The 21,013-nt window shown below is 37.4% G+C and overlaps 3 protein-coding genes across 7 annotated transcripts in view; all 3 read right to left on the bottom strand.

Annotated features, from left to right (window-relative positions):
- Positions 1-5,639: 5,639 nt before the first annotated feature.
- On the bottom strand, positions 5,640-7,174 carry LOC121970309 (ethylene-responsive transcription factor ERF118-like). Of its 2 annotated transcripts, none has more exons than XM_042520922.1 (2): positions 6,973-7,174; positions 5,640-6,883 (listed from the first exon to the last, which is right to left on the bottom strand). In XM_042520922.1, exon 2 carries the CDS (start codon positions 6,715-6,717, stop codon positions 5,917-5,919), a length of 801 nt encoding a protein of 266 aa, XP_042376856.1. In that variant the 5' UTR covers positions 6,718-6,883; positions 6,973-7,174; the 3' UTR covers positions 5,640-5,916. The 2 variants fall into 2 exon arrangements, with proteins under 2 accessions (XP_042376856.1, XP_042376857.1); XM_042520923.1 differs by having other exon boundaries at positions 6,950-7,173.
- A 1,370-nt stretch (positions 7,175-8,544) lies between these two features.
- LOC121972540 lies at positions 8,545-9,042 on the bottom strand. Its single transcript, XM_042524197.1, has one exon. It carries the CDS (start codon positions 9,040-9,042, stop codon positions 8,545-8,547), a length of 498 nt encoding a protein of 165 aa, XP_042380131.1.
- Positions 9,043-10,238: 1,196 nt separating this feature from the next.
- The window catches only part of LOC121970308 (eukaryotic translation initiation factor 3 subunit J-A-like), a 28,763-nt gene continuing 17,988 nt past the window's right edge, over positions 10,239-21,013 (bottom strand). The window contains exons 3-7 of one of the 4 annotated variants that reach the window (XM_042520918.1): positions 12,238-12,389; positions 11,972-12,119; positions 11,739-11,898; positions 11,568-11,658; positions 10,246-10,476 (exon numbers count right to left, since the gene is read on the bottom strand). In XM_042520918.1, coding sequence (XP_042376852.1) covers positions 10,341-10,476; positions 11,568-11,658; positions 11,739-11,898; positions 11,972-12,119; positions 12,238-12,389 — 687 coding nt within the window. In that variant the 3' untranslated portion in view covers positions 10,246-10,340. Of the gene's footprint in view, positions 10,487-10,740; positions 11,659-11,738; positions 11,899-11,971; positions 12,120-12,237; positions 12,390-21,013 lie in introns of those variants that run through there. The other 3 variants (XM_042520919.1, XM_042520921.1, XM_042520920.1) reach the window with 3 other exon arrangements.

Below are 21,013 nucleotides of genomic sequence, written 5' to 3'. Positions count from 1 at the left end.
GGGATAAATTAGAAATATTTCAAAAAGATATGCCCCTAAAAAATTTTTAATTAATCCAATAGGTTGGAACCTATATTGGGTTCCAAAGTCTTGCTTAACTTGAACTATTAATTAAATTTAGTACTTTTAGCGAGAAAATTAAACAGTTAATTTCTTTATGAGGCTTTGTCTAAGAAAGTGGTTGTTGCTCCAATAACCAAGAAGGCCTAGTGCCTCGCCTGGAAGCCAAAATATTGAAATGAAATATTTAATTAACTTTCTGATAAATCATTAAAGTTAAAATTAAATAATACTTTAGAAAGTCTTTCAAATAATTTTTTAGAAATTTTAAAAAATATATATATATTTTTTTCTTAGAAAAATTTTCTTGCTTAAGTTTTCTGCTTAAAAAATTCTCAAAAATAATTTTACTTATAAAAACTTAGAAATTTCTCAAATTTTTTTGTTTTTGCTTAGAAAAATTTTCTTGCTTAAGTTTTCTGCTTAAAAAATTCTCAAAAATAATTTTGATTGCAAAAAACTTAGAAATTTTTCAAAATATTTTTTCATACAAAATTGTCAAACTTAGATTTTTTTTTCTAATTTAAAATTTTTCTTTGAAATTTTTTTCACTTAGAAATGTTTTCTAAAAATCATTAAAATAATTCTCAAAATTTTCTAAGTTTTAACCCTTAGATTTTTCTTGGAACCCCATTTTTATGTGATCAAAGAGGGATAAGGAAAAGTATAAGTCTAGGGGGAGGTAGACCAATTTTTTCTATAATTTTTCTATCTTGTTACACTTTATTGCAATATTAGTTATTTCATTTTTATGTCTATTTACCCTACCTTAACTTGGGTTGCTCAAATTAAAAAGGGGGAGATTATTGGAACCCCAAGGTTGTTTTGACGTGATCAACAAGTTAAGTTAGGTCCTGTAATGTTTTAACCTTGTGTCTAAGTGTGCAAGAGCTTAGGAGCACAGGGGAGTTGAGCAAAAGATGTAGCTAGCGAGAAGGATGACATGGAAAATAGTCGACGGACTCGGTGCGTCCGAGGGACGAGGTGCTGCGGAAAAGTACGCGGGCGGACAAGAAAGAGGCGCACGACGTTTCCGAGGGACGAGAAGCCGGAGCGGAAGGTTGCTCGAGAAGGCCGGAAGTTGGGTTTGGTGAGTCCTATTCTGGATGACCGAGATCACCCAAGCAAGTGGAGCCAGAGCGAAAGACCCGGACCGAGACGAACTGAACCGGAGCAGAGGGCCCGAACGAAAAAAGTCAACTTTGTTGACTTTCTTGGTCCGGGCGCCCGGACCTGGATATTATCCAGATCGCGGTCAAACACGATCTATGCGAGAAGGGATAAAGTTTTATCTCCTCCCAGACACCTGGAACCATTCCAGACGTCCCGACCAAGACTATAAATATAGCATTGATCCAAGAAGCTCAATAACTCAAGCAATTAGCATTTCCAACACTTGTACGCTTTCTTTATAGTTTAGCTTCTATTTTTCTGTGCGTTATTGTTGTAAGAGACTTCTCCGCCTGAAGGAGATACTAGTGCGACACATTTCTTGGATTAACAACCTCCCCGATTGTAACCAAGTATTCCCTTTGCCTCCTCTTTTAGTTTATTACTTTTATTTACTTTATGCAAGTGTTATTCTGAGAGTTCTAGAAGGGTAGTTTTCTTTTACTTTTACAGGGCTATTCAACCCCCCTTCTAGCCGGGCAACGCGGTCCAACATTTTCCTTATGATATTGGCATTGTAGTGGTGTTTAGTCATGTGGCTTTTTTACCATTTTTAGTATTTGTTGTGTTTAAGTCGTGTCGGCACGCATTGTATCTTTTTGATTTGTATGAGCTTTACTTTCATTTTTCCACTGTGTTTTTAATACAACCGTATAGGCTACTTATTATACAACTGCGTTGTTGGGATCATTTTGTTCCAACCGAGTGGGATGTGTATATAACTACGTGATTGTGTATGTTCCAGCGGTGTGGGTTGTTGATTATTGCTTGTGAGTAACCTTGTGGCAATGTATATATGCTTCATATTGTCACAGTTACTGTGGAGATGCTGTTCGTTTGTCGGGTAGGAACTCCTCTGGGGCGTGACACAGCTCGACTCGGCCAACTCATTTCGGTCATATAAGATAGCTTGGCTTGGCGATATTTGGTAGCTCATCTAGACAGCTTGATCCTGCCAAGTTAGTTCGGTCGTACAAGGTAGTTTGGCTCGACAATACTTGGAAGCTCATCTAGGGAGTTTCGGCCATACTTGGTAGCTCATCAAGGAAGCTTGACTCAACCAAGTCAATTTGGCTCAACCATACTTAACAGCTCATCTAAGCAGCTCGACTTGGTCATACAAGACAGCTCAGCTCGGCTATACTTGGCAGCATATGTCTGCAGCTCGAGTCGGCCATACAAGGCAGCTCGACTCAACCATATAAGACAGCTCGGCTTAGCCATACTTAGTAGCTCATCTAGGCAACTCAGTCAAACAAGGCAACCCAATCTTCCAAGCGTCTCAATCATCCCAAGCAGCTCATCCTTCCCTACTTGGCAACTTTGATTATTAGCTTAAGTCATCTCGATAGATAAATCAAAACTTGAATTTTATAATTCCAACTCAGAATATCTCTCTTTTTTATCAAACAAAAAGATTATCTCTCTCCAACTCTCGTGTCACCATGGAATTACATCCGTCGAGTCTTAGACCCATGACGTCCATCAACAATTACCCTTTTTAGGGTTTAATCTCTCTCAATTCAAACATAGTCACGAATCGAGCATATATAACCCCTGATCTTGAACCCGTTGTGTCCATTAGTGATTATCTTTTTTAAGATCCAATCTCTCCCGATTCGGATATAGTCGTGGTTCGAGCTTATATATCCCCTGGTCTCGGACCAGCGATGTCCATTAGCAATTGTCTTTTTCAAGGTCCAATCTCTCCTGACTCGGACATAGTCGCAGATTAAGCTCATATATCCCCTGGTCTCGGACTAACGGTATTTATCAATAATTACCCTTTTGAGAATCCAAACTCTCTTAACTCGGGCATAATCATGGATCGAGTTAATATATCCTCTGGTCTTGGACCAACGACGCCCATCAGCAATTATCCTTTTTAGGGTTCAATCTCTCCCAAGTAAAACATAGTCGTGAATCGAGCTCATATATCCCTTGGCCTCAAACCAGTGGCGTCCACCAACAATTGTCTTTTTCATGATCTAATCTTTCTCGACTCGGACATAGTCGTGGATCGAACTCATATATTCCCATGATCTTGGATCAGGGGTGTTCATCAGCAATTATCATTTTCAGGATCCAATCTCTCCCGAATCGGACATAGTCGCAGATTGAGCTCATATATCCCTTTAGTTTCGAACTAGCGACGCCCATCAGCAATTATCCTTTTCAGGATCCAATTCTTACCGACTCGTCCATAGTTATGGATCGAGCTCATATATCCTCTGGTCACAAAGCAGTGGTACACATTAGCAATTGTCTTTTTTAAATTCTATCTAACCCGACTCGGATATAGTCGTAGATTAAGCTCATATATCCCCTGATCTTGGACCAGTGACACCTATCAGCAATTATCCTTTTTATGGTTCAATCTCTCCCGACTTGGACATATTCTTGAATTGAACTCATATATCCCCTCGTCCCGAACGACCTACACCCATTAGCAATTACTCTTTTTAGGGTTTAATTTTTTCCAACTAGGACATAGTTGTGGATCGAGCTCATATTATATCCATTGGTCTCGGTTCAACAACATCCATCAGCAATTGTCCTTTTCAAGATCCAATCTCTCCCAATTCGGACATATTCGCAAATCGAGCTATTCTCTCTCTGACTCTATGGGTATTCAGGATTGTAAGATTGAGTCTACTATTCTCTTCCGACTCGGACATAATTGAGGATCAAACATTTGTTCCCCCTATTCAGATGGTCATTGGCATTTCATCTCCTCTGTCCCAAGCAGAGTCACCATGCTCAGGTCTAATATGTCCATTTCATTTCTAACAAAGTCATACTTTCATTAATAGTGGAAGACTTCCCCGATCTTCAACACTAATAGTCTAGTCAGTCGGATTCCCGCCTTCTTCGACTAGGCTTGAGGAGATGCTTGTGATGCTGAGGTAAATAAGGGTTCACGTGGCAGATCCTTAACTTGGTCAATATAGATTCCAAAGGACGTGTCGACTACCGAGCCAACTCAACCGACCAAGTTGTTGACCTCTCTTAAGGAGTCTTCCCAACAAAGGCCAACTCCTCCAAGAGTCTTCCCGACAAAGGTCAACCCTCCCGAGGAGTGTTCCCAACGAATGTCAGTTCCTTCAACTCAATCACTCAGTTCAACCATCTCGGCCCTGTCAATTTAACACCTCTTGCACACTTGACTCGGCTCTGCTGATCTGATACCTCTTGCTCAACTATCTCGATCCCGCCGGTTGGACTCCCTAGCTCACTCGGCTCGACCCCAATGATCTGACACCTCCTGCGCACCCGGCTCAGTCCTCATGACTAGATGCCCCAGCTCACCCAACTCAACCCCACCAATCTGACACCTCTTGCTCAACCATCTTGGCTCCACCGACCCGACACCCCTCGACTCAACAAGCTGAATCCTCCAGCCCAACCAACCTAGCCTATTGAATAACACATGGAACACCACGCGAGCGGACATAGCACGTTGGACACCATGCGAGCGGACATAGCACGTTGGACACCATGCGAGCGGACATAGCACGTGGGGCATCACATGGACGGGTATAGTACATGGAACAACATGGTGCGCATGGCATGTGATAACATGACATAGCATGGTCCTCTACAATAGAGAATGTGAGTGACACGATCAAATACGATAATGTAATATTTTTCCTATTGGAGTATGAAGTCTCGACAATCAATACCTAGAGAAGAGAAATACTTTGCCTTTATTCTGCAACAGTGATATAAAAGAAGTCGACTCTTGGGAGCAAAAGTATCATTTCTTGTTTACGATTCTTCTTCTCCACCTCACCTGCCAAAGACCTGACTTAGACAGTGATTGATCCAGGCCCCCTTTGCATGACATCCATTCTAACTCTCTCGTTCTCTCGAGCTTTGCAGGCATTATTGACGATCCGACTCTCCTTTGATATTCAACGACTTCATCAACATCGAAGACAACTATCCGATAACTCATTCATCATCCCAAGCAGGAACAACCACCGATATGATATCACTCAGGGCACTATGAGTAAGATTTATATAGCACACCTCAATGAAACATTACTTTTAAAACTGAATTTAAAAAAGAAGAATAATAAGTGATTACAGTTAATCTAAATTCTCTTTCCATTTACATCCCAAGTCAGCATCAAATAGTTTTAAATTTGTTAATATTCTCCACAATTATTATGTATAGCCAATATCTCACTTTCATAATTTTTATTGATCAATCCACTACTCATGCATGACTTTTTTGAGTCGATCACAACATTATAAAAAAAATAATTAACCGACCCAAGTAACTAACTAATTAAAAAATAACACAAGTAATTAAGCTTAATCACTCAACACGGCCCAGCCAACTAGTTTCAGTGGTGGCCCCAAAACACTAGTGCTCCACGACTCCACGTAACCGAATGTTAACATATTCCACAAGGCGATGACTAGGACTTATTTTAATTAAGTGCATGCATCTGTCACATAATACAGCTTACTTTTTGAGATCCCTCTCACTCTCTCCCTATTTTAATACTAATTAAAGAATAATATAGAATATAACAGACCATATAACTATAAATCTACTGCATAATCCATTGTTAACATTATTAAACCCTCATAAACGCACCATAATTTCTCAATTAGCATTATTAATTAAACCTTCTAAGGGGTTGTTGAGTGTGTGTCATTTTGAATGGACGGTGACTAAACATCGAGGAGTAGATCTTCGCCGTCCAGTGGCAGCTCCCGAAGCGGTAGCCCATCGAAGCCGATGAAGTCGTCGCCGAGCTCGCCGAGCAGGAACGGTGCCTCGCCGTCGAGCCCGATGAGGTCCTCCCCGGCGAAGAGTTCTGCGATGGACTTCTCCTCGTCGGCCTTCGGCGTCCACCACTTCGTGGCCGGCGGTAGGACTGAGGAAGGGGATAGGACGCAGAGGCATGAGGACGCGGAGTCCTCCGCAACGGCGGCACCGGGCTTGGACGGCCGGAGGCAACGCTTCTCCTCCTCGAGACGGGCCGCAGCGGCTCGGTAAGCGGCGGTGGCCTCCTCCGAGGTGGAGAAGGTGCCGAGCCAGAGGCGCGCGCGGCGGATCGGGTCGCGGATCTCCGCCGCCCACTTCCCCCACCGCCGCTGGCGGACTCCCTTGTGCTTGCAGGAAGGAGCGGCGGGCGAAGCCACCGCCGCCGCTTGCTTCTCCCCCTCCCCCTCCTGATCCGCTAGGGTTTTCAGGGGTTTAGCGATTGGTTGCACAGCGATCTCGCGGGCCACCTGCTTGTTCTTCCTCGTCAAATCAGAACCCTCGTCGTCGCTGTCCGTGGCGTCAGGATCCACGAATAAAACCCGGATCTTCTTCACTGGGCTCGATCTGACCTCCGCCAAATCATCCAACTTCCGTCCAATCTTCTTCTTCGCCGCCACGATCAACGGTCTGTCTAATAGCTTCATCTTCTTCCTCCTTCGCATCCTGTACCGGCTCCAAAGCTGCTGAAACCGAGCCCCCACCATCCCCACCCCAACTCCAACACAAATCTCGGAAGCAAACCGCAAAAATCCCCCCAAAATTACCAAAAAAGGGCAGCACGGCAACCGTCAAGGTAGAGTTCCTCCTCGAAACAAGAGCAAGAAGAAGAAACACCGAAGAAACCCGAAAGACTTCGATCCAAGACCAGATCTGAAACCCAAATCCAACCCCCAATCAATCAACAGACGATGCAAGGAAAATACAAAAAAAACTAACCGCATCGAATCTGCGCTCGATACCATGAATCCGGGGGCCGACCGAGAGGACAGATGAATCCGACGGTGCGATGACGCAAAAGCAACAGCTGCAGACATAAATCGGGAGGCCTCCGGCGATCTGTTGGTAGGGGAGTGCGAAAAAGGAGAGAGAGGAAGTAGCGTTGGTTTATAGAAGTGGGAATATGAGCAGTAGTGCCCCCTGGGCTTGCTCAGTTGGTTGGTAAGTGCCTGATTGATCAAATTATAGGTCTAACAGGGTGTAAATTTCTATCCTCTGTGTAAAAAATATTCCATCTACCACTTATTTGTTGATTCATCGGTATTTTATTTTTTCTGTGTGTTGAGTATGAGACGGATTGACGGAGATGTTACGAACGTATTTATAAATAATAGTGGATAAAGAGAAGAAAGGGAAGAGGTGTGACGGGACGAGATCACGAATCTACGGCTGTGGTTCTTCCTCGTCTTCCTTTGGATCATTCTTCTCTCGTGGCAAGCTTAGGACAAATAATAAGTGTTGGAGTGCTCCATTGTTGTCATTGTCTAATTTGATATTGTTGGGCAAAAAGACGATTTGGTTTCATACCGATGTAAATCACCATGACGGGAATGTAAGATAGAGGGTGAATTATGCAAGGACTAGGGATTTACGTCAGGATAGTCTTGGGGTTTGATCTTTTATTTATTGAATAAATTTGTTGTCCATTTACCATCTCTGTTGAGCCCTGAAAGCGTCTACTTTAATATTGTTGGTGTAATGAAAAATCAATTTAGGTGCTTCGCCTAGGGTTTTTGTGTATTCCTGAGCCAGTGGTACAGTGATAAAATATCTTGCTATTATTTTTAGATATTTAAGGATTAAATTTTAACTTACAATAAAATAATAGATGAATTTATTTTTCTTAATAGATGACTTAAAGATTTATCTTAGTGATCATTGAGCATTAGTGATCATTAAGCATTCGGTTAAAATCCAACCTAACAAATTAAAATTTTTTCAACCCACTAAACTTTCATACAAAAATTGAAAAAATTCGAACCAATTAAATTTTGACTAATTCAGTTTTCGATAAATTAACCAAATTAATCAAAATTTCAAAAATTAATTAAATTTAGATTTTATTTAATTAATAATATTTTTATATAAAAATAATCAAATTAATATCTTTATTTAACTTATTCAATTTAACTAAATTGTGAATTTTAAAATTAAAATTGAATCGAATTAACTAAAACTTGAATCGAATTAATTAACATCTCGAGCTAAAAGGGAAGCTTTGATAAAATTGTTGTAAATAGTCTCTTGTAAAAAAGGAAAACTTCGTACTATCTTTTTTTATTTCTGGAGCTAATTAAAAAAAGTTGCGTGGACTCTTCTCGAAACTGCTAATTTTGATCCGTATTAACGAATAATTAAGGAAATAATTTTCTTAATTAACAAAGAAAATAACAGCCTATACTTGAAAGTTTATGGAAAAGATAACGGAGATAGGATATTATGTAACACATCTTTTCGTAACGCTTTCATCATATCGAACCGTTTCTATCGCCAGAGTTTCCAGAATATACAAAAGATAAAAAAATAAAAAAATATCAGACGGCCCAGACGTCATCTCGCCCGTAATCAAACGGCGCAAAGTGATCATAATCCACTCCCTCCCCGTCCTCGTAACGGACGGAGTCGAATCCTAACACGTCGTCGTAACCGTACCCAAATCCGCCCATCTCGTCGTCGCCGAACCACATCGCCGCCACCGCGGCGGCGGCCTCCGCCTCTTCCCCCAGCGGTCGCTCCTCGGAAGCCGCCGGAGGAATCCCGAGCTCGTCGTCGGAGGCCTCAAGTAGATACCACAGATCCGCCGCCGCCGCCGTAGGCGGGGGCGGCAACGGCGGTGGCGAAGAAGCGGAGGCCGCGAGTGCAATCTCCCTCTCGAGGCTCCTCATCACGGTGGCGAGATCTTCGCAGCGCCCTCCAGCATCCGCTCCGCTGTCGTCGTCGAGGATGCCAAGGATAGCGTCGGCGGCGTGGAAGCGCTTGGCCGCCGGCGAATTGACCTCCTCCTCCTCTCGTTTCCGCTTGATGAGATCCATCGATTACTGAAGCAAAAGACGCGACTGAAATTTTGTGTGTGTTCGGTTTGGGACTCTGGAGGGGTATTTATAGGGCCAGATCTGAATTTCAAACTGGGGGGTGGGTGGGTCGGCGAGTCGAGCGACCGCATCGCCCGCTCACCACCACCGAGTCTCGTCACGAGTCAAACGCGTGCGAGTCCCACAGCGAGTTATTGTTCATATTATCATATATGGACGCCGAGGGTTTGGCCGCCTACGTCGCGAGCAAGTAAACGACTCCGCTCCCGCGTCGTCACGCGAGGCGTGCCTGCCTGCCCCTTTACGCGGCGCCACTTGAGACGCGACTTGCGCCGAGACAGAAATAATTTTAAAGATTTTTGGCGTGGCTTTGATGGATTTTGAATCAAATAGGTAAATAAATAAATAAAAGGATTTAATAAATTAATTAAAACAACGTTTCAATTCTTGCTTCCAAAATAAAAATAAAAAATAAAAAATAAAAAATGAATTTGATTTAAATGAATGGTCGAGAAGGGAACCCTAGGCGTGATTTTTGACTTATCGAAAAGGAATCAAAATAGGTGAAGAGTCAAGATACCTTTTCCTCGAAATCTAGAGAATAACAAGGAACAAGAGCACCGTGGACGGTCAAATAAAGAGTAGTTTATTCTTTCTTTTAATTAATGTTTTTTTTTTATTTAGGCAAGCGCTTTAGCAAAACGCTCCCCAGAATATTTTTTTTTGAAAAAAAATAAAGCAACATCGCCACCATATTTTTTATTTCAAAAATAATCTTATACCAAACGCTTTTATATAAAAATAAAAAGATTTTTTTATATAAAACTTTTTATTTACTTTATTACAATTATTTAATATAGTAATACAATTGGTAAAATATTATAATATTTAATTAATGATTACTAGAATATTATAGTAGTGTGACAGGCATTTAATAAATACTACATTGACATTATGATAATTTTGATTATATTGAAGCAATATGAATTAAATTTAAATAATTTGAATTAAATTATATATATAATCGAGTTAATTTTTTTTTAAAAATATTGTAACAGTTAGTGTGTTTAAATAAAGATATTTCTGATAAAACATATAATAGTGCATTTTTTAAAATATATATATATATATATATATATATCCTTTTCATAATTCTGATAATTAGATGCGTTTTTTAAAAATCTTTTTCCCCATTTTCTTTTTATTTATCGTGATCCAACGTATCACATTCAATGTTCTTGTTGAATGAGGATTTGGATTGCGACTCTAGCTCACGTTTATGGGGAGTTGGGCGTTGATTAGAAGAATCCAACAAAATCCGGCGATACGAGTCTTCGTTCCAACCATGACAAATCTTTTTGGTGGCCGGCCGTTGACCTGCGCTCATGGTTGAGGACTGTGTGCTGTGCCAGTACAGCAATAAGCCACGATATGCTGGAAAGTTCTATCAGAAAAATTAAAGGAATTAAATAAATTATTATCAACGTAACACACAAAAAAAAAACAAATTGAATTTGAATATATACAGCTCTGAATATTTGAAAAACATCGACACTTTGTTGACAATGAGATGGATACTTAGAAATTATTTTTAACCATGTGATCTCCATGGAAGTTTCTAAGCCACAACATTCTACAATCTGGAAACTTCTTGAAATTGGAGAAATTGTGAATTAACATAATAATAATTTTACAGCAGGTCAAACTCAAACTTTATTCCAGAGTTAAATCCAGGCGGAGCCACCCAATTTTAAAAATTTACAAGTTAAATTTTATTTCAATCTCATCCTCATTATATTATTTTATTCATATGGTCTATAATAATTTCATTTCAATCCTTATTTCTCCCTATTGAATTGTCAAAAATATTAATTAAATCTAAATTTTTCCTTATTTACTACTTCACCTCCATATGTGTACTGCTCTATCTGCTGCACAAATAGCCAGTGTCGTCGCCTTCCTTATCCCTCCTCGCATGCATCTACCCACGACTTGACTAGCACAACCATGACAAACATTCTCCTTATTAGCGCGCTATATCTATGGGACATTGGCGTAGCCGCAGCTGCAGCCGTGATCCTACCGTCGATACCTTCCTCCTGACTACCATGGCATCACATTCATTGCTATCCCCATTGATAGTTTTGTCATCACTGCTCTCCCTGCCACAAGCGATGTTGACTCTGCCTATGTCACGACTCATTCGCAACCATCGTCGTTGGAACACCAACGTTGATGATCAACTTCAGGTAATTTTAAATCTTGGCTACGCCCTGGTTAAATCCCTTGTTAAGCCTAAACCCATATGATCTAAACCACATTGAGAGAATTTGGAATAATCTCAATCATGGAACTGGCTATGAAAACAACTCCAGGATGCATGTATACCTTGCACCAGGCAACAAATAATCCATTGAGACGCTCTTGTTTTTTTTTCTCCTTGTCCTCCAACTCGAGTTTACATATCGAGTCTTTGTGATCTGTTGAAGTGGGCAATTGCACAAAGAAAGAACTAGATAACTCACATGAAGTCGTAATCATCCACATCATCGTAACCGCCTGTGGTGTTGTAGTCATCATCAGCCTTGTCTACTTGAAGCTGTTTCTTCTTTGCACCTGGTAGATCATAACCATCGTTACATTATTATACTTGTCCAAACAGAGAAACAACACATTTAAGGGCATTATACACTAACCTTGTTTCTTCTTTCCTGCGTTGGCTTCTTTTTCTGCCTTAAGCTTCTCATTTGCGATCGCTGAAGCTGAGGCGGCTATTTCTTTTGCATCTGCGGCTTTTAGTGAAGTCATGGAAAGCCTCAAGACGGATATAAGAAGACCAATGTAATGAAAGCTTTTCTGAAGGGAAATGCAGATGAAAGTCAGTACCATAAATGAATATAGATCATCAAAAAATATATATAAGTTTTACCTCATATGGGTGAATTTTATAAGAGAGCAGCTCAGCGTACTCCAGAAAATCATTTTCCGATTTAGGAATAAAGTCGTCTAGTGTCTTCTGATCACCTTTCTTAGCAAACAACTCTGCAGTTGATCTGTTGTCAGCTTCTTCAACAAGTCTGCTACGAGTGGCTATTTGTTAGTCGGGATTACATCCAAAGGTTCACATGATGACTGCTAGTAAAGAAACCCAATCAAGGTAACTAACTGCTTATAACGAAGATACGCAAACATAACCTTTGTAGGCGAAGTTTTTCACCGACAGAGTCTGCTAGAACTTTAACAGGTACATCAGCTGTCTTAGCTTCGGCCAGTTTGTCTTTCTTCCCAGCAATTTTGACTTCTGTTTTTGAAACAGTAGGGTTTGCAGCTTGTTCTGGCTTTGGTGACTGCATCAATCCAAAATGGCAATTTGAAACCATATATAAATCAGTAATATAACAATTCATACGTGTCATTTGAATGCTCTTGTGCAAAGAGAGGGCAATACCTCTCAACCTTTCTGAACCGCGGAAGAAGAGGAAGAGAGAAAAGAGATCGCGCGGAACAACAAGACAAAGACGCACAAAAGAGAGCAAACACCAGGAAGGAGAAGAAGAAGAGAAAGAAAAAGAGTTACCGTGGTTCGGCGACTTGCCTACTCCACAAAACGGCCGAAGCTTTATTAGAATTCTCTTCTACACAAGAGAATCACATCTAATGATTCTTGTGTTGTCTGATCTACAATGGGTTTACAATGATCCCTATAAATACTGCTAAACCCCCAGACCCGGTAAAAACGTAACAGAATTCTGTTATATAAAATCTTAACAGAATTTTATTACGAAAAATCTTAACAGATTTTTCTTCCATGACATCCCTTCATCCAAATATGAGCCACTCGTCAACAATCTCCACCTTGGCGAATATTCACCCCTTCGAAGAATACGAATATCTGGACAAAACTCCATCTGGATCTCTGGGTCTGGGCTTCCTTCCTCTAGCATCTAGAGATATGGATCAAGTTCAAGCAATGCTTAAACTTCTCTGTGGTCACTGGCTTTGTCAGCATATCTGCAGCATTGTCTGCAGTGTGAACCTTCTCAAGTTGAATTTCCCCGGAAGCAATCAACTCTCTGATCTTGTGAAACCTCACATCAATGTGTTTGGTTCTCACATGATACACCTGATTCTTCGCCAAATAGATAGCACTCTGACTATCGCATAACAACTTGACTCCACCTTGCTGAACACCCAGTTCTCTGACCAACCCTGTAAGCCATAAAGCTTCCTTCGCTGCTTCAGCTGCTGCCATGTACTCGGATTCCGTAGTAGACAATGCAACAATAGATTGTATCATAGATTTCCAACAAATAGGTCCTCCTGCCACAGTGAATACGTATCCTGTAGTAGACCTCCCGTTATCTAAATCTCCTGCGTAGTGCATCTACGCATTGCCAAAGAACTAAAGGATCTTAGGTTGTCTCTGAACATGATGCCATAATTAGTTGTATTTCTCAAGTATCGAAAATCCATTTCACGCATCCATGTGGTCGACGATTTGAGAGAAACTTGCTTACCATACTAGCTTGCGCCAAATGGTCTCGTGCAAACCATGGCATACATCGGACAACCAACCTGACCGGCATAAGGAACCTTTGACATCTCTTGGATCTCGTCATCCGTCTTTGGACACCGTGTAATGGATAACTAAGTGATGCGCCAGGGGTGTGCTCACCGACTTTGCATTCTTCATGTTGAACCTATCCAACACCTTCTCCACATAGCTACGTTGAGACAACCATAATCTCCCTGCAACTCTATTCCTGTGAATCTCCATCCCAAGAATCTTCTTGGCCTCTCCCAAATCTTTCATGTCAAATTCCTTGCTCAGTAGCCTCTTCAATTTGTCAACCTCTCTCATCTTCTTCGCAACAATGAGCATGTCATCTACGTATAGTAGTAAGAAAATCAGTGATTCATCTTCAAGGCCCTTCACATATATGCAGCAGTCATACTCGCATCTCCTATATCCGTTTTGAATCATGTATGAATCAAAACGTTTGTACCATTGCCTAGGAGATTGTTTCAGTCCATAGAGCGATTTCTTCAACTTACAAACCAACTGCTCTTGTCCGGACTGACTAAATCCCTCAGGTTGTGACATAAAAATCTGCTCCTCCAAATTTCCATGAAGAAATGTCGTCTTCACATCCATTTGCTCCAAATACAAATCGTGATGTGCCACCAAAGCCAATACCGCTCTAATTGACGTATGTCTTACCACTGGAGAGAAAATTTCTTCATAGTCAATCCCCTTTCTTTGTGAATACCCCTTTGCTACCAACCGAGCCTTAAACTTCACTTCTTCTCCCTCTGACATTGCTTCTTTCTTCTTGAATATCCACTTGCACCCTATAGCTTTCTCTCCTTCAGGAAGTTCCACTAGATCCCACGTTTGGTTCTTATGCAACGACTCCATCTCCTCTGCCATAGCACCCATCCACCTGTCCTTCTCAGAGCTATGTATTGCCTCCTGAAAAGATGTAGGGTCTCCGCTACTAGTGGTAAGTGCATAAGATACCAAGTCTTGAATCCGTATCTAGTGGGTGGTTTTACGACTCGTCTCGTTCTACCACTAGCTATAGTGCGATGCTCCATGTGCTCGAGCTAGAATCATCAGAGTCATGAGTCTCTAGCTCCACCAGACAATATCTTTCTCTTTGTTGCTTTGTGGTGTTTCCTTTCCTTCTTCCTGAGTACGTTGTAACATAGCTTTCTAGTCAAACACCCCATCTCTGCTGATCACCACCTAGTTTTCCTTAGGATCCCACAGCTTGAAGCCTTTAACTCCTTTCGTCTAGCCCAGAAAAATGCCTTACTTTGACTTTGCATCCAGCTTTGATCTTTCCTCACTAGATATGTGCATATAGGTCGGACATCCAAAACTCGAGATGAGAGTATTCTACTTGATTCCCTGTCCATACTTCCTCTGATACTTTGCCTTCTAGTGCTGCCCTTGGTGATCTATTAATGAGATAACATGCCATGTTAACTGCTTCCGCCCAGAAATTCTTTGCAAGCCCTGCATTCAGCCTGAGACATCTTGCCTTCTCAATGATTGTCCTGTTCAACCTTTCCGCTACCCCATTCTGCTGAGGTGTCCTGCGAACCGAGAAGTGCCTCATTATCCCATGCTGCTCACAGAATTCCTGAAACTTTGAATCTGTGTACTCAGTCCCATTATCTGACCTAAGGCATTTGATCTTCCTTCCGGTCTGGTTCTCTACTTCAGTTTTCCACAATTTAAACTTTGCAAAAGTTTCTGACTTGTGACGCATAAAGTGTAGGACCGTTAGATTCGATAGAGGGGGGGTGAATATCGATTCGAAAAAACAAGAGTTTAAGCGCAGCGGAAAAAGATAAAGTAGACACAAATATTTTTACTTCGTTCGGAGCCTGTGACGACTCCTACTCGAAGGCCCGTGGTCCTTGACCACTTTCGTTGGGCAATCACTAGCAAGTCGAAATATGATTACAGAAAAAGTACAGGAGATGCTAATAATAAAACAATACCTACAAAAAGAAAATTAAACAAAAACCGGAAGAGCACTTTTGTCGGAGCGTTGTTGGCGTCGCACTTGAACGTCGAGCAGCAAGATCAGCAGAAGAGTTCTCAGTCAAAGTTGATTCTGAAGCTCCTGTCTGGGGCTTCTTTTATATGTTGTTCCAGGCGCTTTCTATGAATAGTATCAAGATGCCTTCACTGCTTGAAGGTGCCTTCGGATACTGTTCATCCGAAGAAAATGTTCTTTTTTCCCGCAAAACAAGGTTAGTCCGAGGCAAATATATATCCTGTAAAACAAATGGTTAGCACAGTTAAAGTTCAACAGATAGATAAAGAGAGTATGACTTAGATTCCGTCTTCGAGACCGGAATCTAGTCACGATCTCGACTTAGACATCCAAAATGGATCTAAGCCGACGCCTAATGTCCCTTCCCGGAACGCGTCCTCACGGTCACTCCCCTCGGTGACTTACCTCACTTACAGACGTCCGGTCGGCCCGTCGACCCATCTGGACTTCTCTGTCGCCCGGTCAGCCCGTCGACCGCTTGGACTTCTTACCGACTATCCGGCCACCGTCGACCTGGTGGACTTCTGCCAGCGTCCGGTCGGCCGTCGACCGCTTGGACTTCTCGCCAGCTATCCGCCCGTTGACCTAGTCGGACTTTCCTGCACACTTGATCAAAGTGTCGACAACAACACAACTAACTTAACCTATTTGTCATTCATCAAAACTGGGTTGGCCACGGGGTCCAACAATCTCCCCCTTTTTGATGGAATGACAACCTGGTTAAGTTAGTGAAAGCATATGTACGAAACAACATGCATTTGTGTGGTTTTAAAGTCAGTTTGTGTTTTCAAATTGGTTTAGCTAACTTAACCACCTAACCCTCCTCCCCCTTTGGCATTCATCAAAAAAAAAGGGTAAACAATCATAGTGTAGAGTTATAAAAAGTTTAGTTCAAAAATTCAAAGATACTGATAAAAGTACAATTTTTTTAACAGCAAGTTAAAAAAAATAGTCAAGTTGACTTGGGGGAGTTTAAAGTCTTGAAAACTTGTTTAAAGCATTAGCTTTTAGCTTTTAGAAAAATTGCTAAGTTTAGATAGTTTAATTTTCAAACATAAGTGTATAAGGTCTAAATTTCAAGATCAAGTTTAAATTTTCAAAACAAGTTTCAACTTTGAAACGCTTTTCAAACATAAGTTTTCAAAACCAAAATTTCAAAACTAAGTTTGAAAATTTTATTTTTCAAAACTGATTGAAAAATACTAGAAAAATTCAGTTTTCTAGAATACTAGAAAAGTACTAGTTTCAAAACCATGGTTAAAATACTAGAAAAGTTCAGTTTTTAAGTACTAAGTAAAAAGAATAAAAAGTTTGTGATTTAAAACAAACAATTTTGAGTTGATTTGAAAAATTTCACAATTTTAAGCAAGTTGATTTTGAAGATTGATTATTGAACTTTGATTTTCAAAATTAAGGAAAAAGATTTTGAGAAGCTTAGTTTGTAAACTTAAGTTTTGGAAAATCTAATTTCCACAATTTTCAAAACTAAGTTAAATCTAACTTTCAAAATCAATTTTCAATAAGATGTAAAACCTAATTCTTAAAAGCAACTTAGTTTTATAGGAGTTAGTTTTCAAAAGTAGGTTTAAGAAATTTTTAAGAAAACATTTTTCAAACAAAATTTAAAATATTTTATATAAAGGGAAATTTTTAATTAATTCCTCCCCCTGAACCTGACATAAAATTTGAAAATATTTGCTAAAAATATTCAAAGTAGATATATATTTATTTTTTAAATTGAGGTAGAATTTTCTAGAGAGATTTTAAAGAGAAGATTAAAAAATAACACTTCAGGAGATAATTAAAAAATAAACCTCCCCCTTAATTTGATACTCTTTTAATTTATTAATCCTCCTTATTTATTACTTCCCCTTAATATAAAATTTTACAACCGTAACATATTTTTGTACCTAAGTGTTTTAGACGATTGTATAATTACCTTTATAAAATTGTTCATTTAAATTTGACTAACCGTAATTAATGTTAGATTAAGTTGAAATAAATTAACCTTTAATGTAATGTTAAGTAAGATAAGTTGTTATTAATTTAATAATTGATCAATATTAATAATTTATTGATTAAATTTTGCTATAATCTAAATTTTATATTAATTGATGAAGGTGTTAGTTATAATTTAACTTTTCATTTACTTCCTTTTAAGTTGGATTGACTTAGTTTAAAGTTGGTGGTAATTTGAAGTTAAACTCGTTATTAAACAAGGTTAAGTAAGGTTCAATTTAAGTCAAACTTTAATTATGTTTTAATAAAAATAATTAATATTTTAAAGGTTGATTAAGAAAAATGACTTAGAGTAATTTTAATGTTTTTACTAAGGTTAAACCTAGGTTCTGATCAAATCAAGCTTAGTTCTCAAATAAAGTTAAACTTAAATAGTTAAGTTCTACTTATTACATAATTAAGTTTAAAGTTGAAGTTAACGGAATTTAAGTTTTTAAGTTAGGTGTCTAAGTTTTAAATGAATTTAAAAGAATTATAATAATTATTATTTTTAAGGGATTTCTAACAGGAATTTAATGACAATTAATATACGTTCAATTCAGTTTTGATTTTAGATTAAAATTAATACTAGTGATTAATTTAGCTTTAATTTTTAAGTTTAAGTTAAATTTTTAAGTTTTAATTTTCAGTTATGTTGAATTAAGTTGAAAAGTAATGTTTAAATTAAGTTTTAATGAGTTTTAATTTAAGATCTAATTTTCAGTTAAGTTAAATTAAAAAATAATTTTAAGGTTACAATGATGTTTAAGATTAAAAAATGAGTTTAAAGTCAAAATAATAATTTTTAAAGTGAAAATAGTCTATAGAAATAATTTATTATTATTACTATTTTTTTAAGTTAAAAGAATTTTATTATAGTGAAAAAATAAGAAGAATTTTTCAAAATGAGACATAATTTTTAAGATAGTTTTTAAATGATTTTTAAAAGTTTTTAAAATAATTTTTCAAAATGTTTTAAAAGAATTGTTTAAAGTTTTTAAAATAATTTTTAAAAGAGTTTTTTTTTTTTTTAAATAATTTTTAAAAGAATTTTTTAAAGTTTTTAAAATGATTTTTAAAATAGTTTTTAAAATAATTTTTCAAAATGTTTTAAAAGAATTGTTTAAAGTTTTTAAAATGATTTTTAAAAGAGTTTTTTTTTAAAATAATTTTTAAAAGAATTTTTTAAAGTTTTTAAAATGATTTTTAAAAGAGTTTTTTTAAATAATTTTTAAAAAATTTGGAAATAATTTTAAAATAATTTTTAAGTTTAGAATAAAATTTTTAAGTTAAATATAAAATTTTTAAAGTTAAATTTAAAAATATTTTTTTAAAAGTTAATTTTTGTTTTAAAATAATTTTTAAAGTTAATTTAATATTAATTTTTTTTAAAATTAATTTAGTTTTAATTCGAAATTTAATTTTTAATTAATTTAAAATTTAATTTTAATTTGAAATTCAAATTTTAATTTTAATTAATTTTAATTTAATTTGAAATTTGAAATTTAATTTTAATTTAATTTGAAATTTGAAATTTAATTTTAATTTAATTTGAAAATTAATTTGATCCTTATTCATCTCACCCGATCTAGATTATCAATCAGGGAATCCTATAATTTTGTGAGATGAATTAGATTTAATTACAGAGTTTGGTTTAACTTTTGTTAGATTCAAGTTTAGCTTTGGTCTCAACAAATAGGCATTCTTCGGATAAACTTCTAAGCTTGGTGAGTCACTTGGACGTCATTAGAAGTAGCCAACCTTTCGAGGTTTTCCGAATAGTCCTATCCACGGAGCTTAGTATTAAACCTTGGTCTAACTAGTTAGAATCCATTTAAGGGTAGCTTCGGTCAGTTCCACTTGGCCAAATGCACCAGATCGAAGCCATATCTTTCTAGACATGCGATGCCCAAGCTTCCCTAACGTACTATTATCCAAAAACTTCACCGGTACCATGATTCAAGTTAAACCTGGTCTCTTTTTAACTAATCCTAATTACCCTGCCGGGTTAGTTTGTTTGGGTTACCCTGTCGGGTAAGTTAGTTTTGGAGGTGCCAGCTATTCTGGAGCCTCCCCCTAAATCATTGGTCTTTAATTTAAGATTTTTTTTTTATTTTTTTTTTATAATTAGAGTTGGTTTTAGTTAAGTTGTAATGTTTAATTTGTAATTTAAATTTAAGTTTTTAATTTTGAATTAATTAAATTGGTCAAATTATCTTTCTTTAAGAGAGTGTATTTAATATTTGAATGTTCTTTCAATTTCAATTTTATTGGGTTAATTGAATTATCTTTCTTTAATAGCTTATTTTTAAAGTTTAAGTTTTTATTTATTTTTAAATTTGAATTAACTATACTGTTTGAATTATATTTTCTTAACGGTTTATCTTTTAGCTTTTTATTAATTGTTAATTTTGAAATTTCTAGATTATTTTTGTTTAATATGTTATCTTTAACATTTAATTTTAAGTTTGTTAAATTCTGTTTTGATTTTATCAAAGTGTTTGATTTTATCCTTATATTTTCTTTGCCTTTTAAATTGATATGATTAATTGAATTTATTAGATTAGTTTTATATTTAAAGTTTAATTTCTTATTAATTAAATTATCTTGGTTTTGGATAGCATTTTCTAGATTAATATTGTCTAGATTATTAAATATTTTATTAGGGTATTTATTGATTTTATCCATTTTCTCATTTTTAGCATTTAAATTCAAGTTTATTTTAATGTTTGACTTATTTATGTCTAAATGCTCACCTAATTTTAAATTTTCTGAATTAATTAAATTATTTGAATTGATTTGGTCATTGTTCTGTTTGACCAAGTCAAGGTTGATGCCAAATTGATCAGAGTCTTGATTGACTTGATCAGAGTCTAGATTATTCTGTGATTTTGAATTTAAATCATTTAAATCTAGATTATCATACATCATACTTGGACTAATTTCATACTTATCATCATGCTGATTATTTAAGCTACTATTAGCAGGGGTATTTTGATAAATATTACTAATCTTGAGCGCAACCCCTAATTGAGTAGGCTTCTCCGTTGGATTTGACTCGAGTCCATATTTGACTTTAACTTGATTTTCTAGCTCCATCGGCGTCTCGTGAAGCTTGATCAACTGGGTCCACAGCTCATATGCATTCTTGTATTTTTCTAATCTGCATAAAATATTGTTAGGTAAAACATTACAAATAATGTTACTTACCTTTTTGTTCAATTCCAAGTTTTGAGAAGGTTTCCTCAAAATTAGCATATAATCGATGTCTACGCTTCCTAAGAAGTATTCCATTAATCGCTTCCAGTAGTTGAAGTCTTCATGATCGTATGGTGGTGGTTCGCAGGGGTTCCGTCCTTCTTGAAGAGTCATTATTCGTGCACACAGAGAAACAGACAAAA

Source organism: Zingiber officinale, chromosome 4A (assembly GCF_018446385.1).
Source record: "Zingiber officinale cultivar Zhangliang chromosome 4A, Zo_v1.1, whole genome shotgun sequence".
In the NCBI taxonomy this organism is placed as follows: domain Eukaryota; kingdom Viridiplantae; phylum Streptophyta; class Magnoliopsida; order Zingiberales; family Zingiberaceae; genus Zingiber; species Zingiber officinale.
The sequence above is the reverse complement of the archived record's forward strand: the minus strand, read 5'-3'. Positions and strand labels throughout refer to the sequence as shown.